Source organism: Penaeus japonicus, unplaced genomic scaffold (assembly GCF_977035675.1).
Source record: "Penaeus japonicus unplaced genomic scaffold, GWHDUDI00000001_assembly GWHDUDI00000001, whole genome shotgun sequence".
NCBI lineage: Eukaryota > Metazoa > Arthropoda > Malacostraca > Decapoda > Penaeidae > Penaeus > Penaeus japonicus.
Genome location: NW_028234403.1, coordinates 28,876,092 through 28,878,591, shown reverse-complemented (window position 1 = coordinate 28,878,591; position 2,500 = coordinate 28,876,092). Strand labels below are relative to the sequence as shown.

The following is a 2,500-nucleotide window of genomic DNA, read 5'->3' as shown; positions in this document are numbered from 1 at the left end:
CGTCAGAGAGATGGCGATGGCTCGGGGCATGTTCCTGTAAATGATGGTCATTTTTATTAAATCTAAAAACAAATTATCATACGTTAGTAAATCTACCAATCTATTATCGATCTATCTACAGCATGGTTTATTTACAAAAACAGGGTAAATCTCTTTCTCTCTCTATATATATATATTTTTATCACAAGTTTTTCTTTCGTAAATGATTTGTAGATCGTTTTTTCTTGTGGGTGGGGGTGGGAGGCGTCAATCATTATGATATCAGTTGAAAATAAAATCGAAAACTCGGACACGAAACTCACTTGAAAGGATCCTTGAGTTCTTCCATGATGGAGTTCAAGCTGCCCCTGCGAAGGAGACGGTTCTGTGTCAGTCAGATTTAAAATGTTGCAGCACTATCATCATTACCAGAATAAGCATCAAAATAAAGTTAACAATGATAATAGTTGATGATGATAGTAGGAATAATGATAGGATAACAATATTAATAATAACAATCATAATAACAACACTACTTCTGCTATTACTACTAACTTTGATTATAATTATAACAACACAAATACTAGCAATGATAATGATAATAATCATAATGATAATAATAACAATAATGATACTATTACTACTGTTAATAACAATAATAACAATAGTAATATTGATGATAATAACAATAACAATAATAATAATGATGATAATAAAAATAAAAATGATAATAATGATAATAACAACAATGAAAACGATAATAAAACTTCAATAATGATACCATGCTTCTGAAACGCCCATCCAAACACCTGACCCGCTCACCAGCCCGCGTACGCCCACAGAGTATGGTAAAAGGTCGTGGCGATAAGCGCAGGGTGCCAGTTAGTGCCTTCCATCGCGTTCTCGAAGTTCTCCGTGTGTCCTTGTGCCAGGTGGTGCATGCCCCCGACGATGATGATGACGAGTGCCAGCACCTTGGTGAGTGCCAGAGCGTCCTGGAGTGTGGTGGCCCAGGTGACACGCCGGCAGTTGAGCCAGGTCAGGAAGACTGGGGAAGGGGGGGGGAGTCAATGCGGGGGGCGGGGGGATGTCTTCGTAAGGGGACAGGGAGGATTATGATATGTTGGTTGACTAACTGATGATAAGGATTCTAACTCACTCTATCGATCTATCTATCAGAATGTAAGAAAAGGTTGAAGGTGCCGGTCGGAGACAGACATGGCTTGACTTGCCTTGACACTGTGCAAGTTTTTTCTTTCATTTTTTTTTGTCTTGACGTATAAACAAGACACCCTATGCTTCTGTATTTCGAATCCACGGTCATTAGGTCTTACTAAAATTTATGCGTACGTATCAGTAATAATTCTGATTATCTCATTAATAACTATATACATTTTACAATGTGTGTGTGTGTGTTTTAGTGTGTGTGTGTGTGTGTGTGTGCGTGTGTGTGTGTGTGTGCGTGTGTGTGTGAGCGTGTGTGTCTGTGTGCGTGTGTGTGTGTGTGTGTCTCTGAGCATATGTGCGTGTAAGCCCTCATGCATACATACATGGAAGTGCTAATTCCTCACTAGTCCAAGGTTTGGGATTTCCAACTCACAGATGAGGGCGATGGCGATGAGTTTGACGGCGGGCTGTGGCATCTCGGCGCAGCCCGGGAAGAAAGGCTGCACCAGGTAGTTGGCGAAAGTGAGAGCTCCGATGGCACGGCTGCACGGGATGCCGATGGTGACGCCCAGCCACAGGTCCAGGAAGGCCACCGCGGGCCCGAACGCCTCGTGCAAGTATGTGTACGAGCCGCCGCTTTGGGGAATCATCGTACCTTTAGCAGCCAGAGGGGGGCGGGTAGGGGGATGGGGTGGAGAGGGAGAGGGAGGGGGGAGGAGGGGGTGGGGATATATAGAGGGAGGGACAGGGAGGGGGAAGACAGGGGTAGAGCAGAGGCGAGTGGAGAAGGGCGAGGGGAGATCAGGAGTTGAAAGTCAAATATCATAGTAACAGTAAAAACAAAGAAATAATGAAAACAAAAAGGAAGCTGTAGGATATTATAGTGATATAGTGTGATACACGAAATAGTGTCCGTAATACTTAAAACCAATGAGGCAACAGATAATGCCTAATACTGTGATATTAGTTGTATTATGATTTACTTTACCGCAGTGATATTATTTCCAAAGTTACTGCATGTTACATGAAAGCACATGCATTGTTATTTACATTGTTTGCTATATTTCCGATTTCCTCGTGGCCTGACGAGGAGACCAGACCCAGAATGTCCTGTTATATTTTGATGTGTTTACACCTCCAAAGAACCTACTTTAGTTTCAGCTCGGTGTTTAATTCTCCCACTAGTTTAGAGGATTCATCATAGAACACAACAGAAACAATGCCACTTTCTTTTTTTCTGAATATAAATTAGATGCACATACAAAGGGAAGCGTATGCTACTAACAGAATATCTAAAGAATAAAAAAAAAGACAATTTTTACATTAAAATTGAAAAAAGATAGACAAGGATAGA

At 41.5% G+C, this 2,500-nt stretch overlaps 1 protein-coding gene across 1 annotated transcript in view; it reads right to left on the bottom strand.

Annotated features, from left to right (window-relative positions):
- The window catches only part of LOC122264918 (Y+L amino acid transporter 2), a 6,522-nt gene that overhangs the window by 2,316 nt on the left and 1,706 nt on the right, over positions 1 to 2,500 (bottom strand). Inside the window, exons 2-5 of the mRNA XM_086544464.1 lie at positions 1,580 to 1,801; positions 802 to 1,027; positions 303 to 347; positions 1 to 34 (exon numbers count right to left, since the gene is read on the bottom strand). The exon at positions 1 to 34 is cut by the window's left edge and continues 90 nt beyond it. Of these exons, the coding sequence (XP_086400590.1) occupies positions 1 to 34; positions 303 to 347; positions 802 to 1,027; positions 1,580 to 1,801 (527 nt within the window). The remainder of the gene's footprint in view (positions 35 to 302; positions 348 to 801; positions 1,028 to 1,579; positions 1,802 to 2,500) is intronic.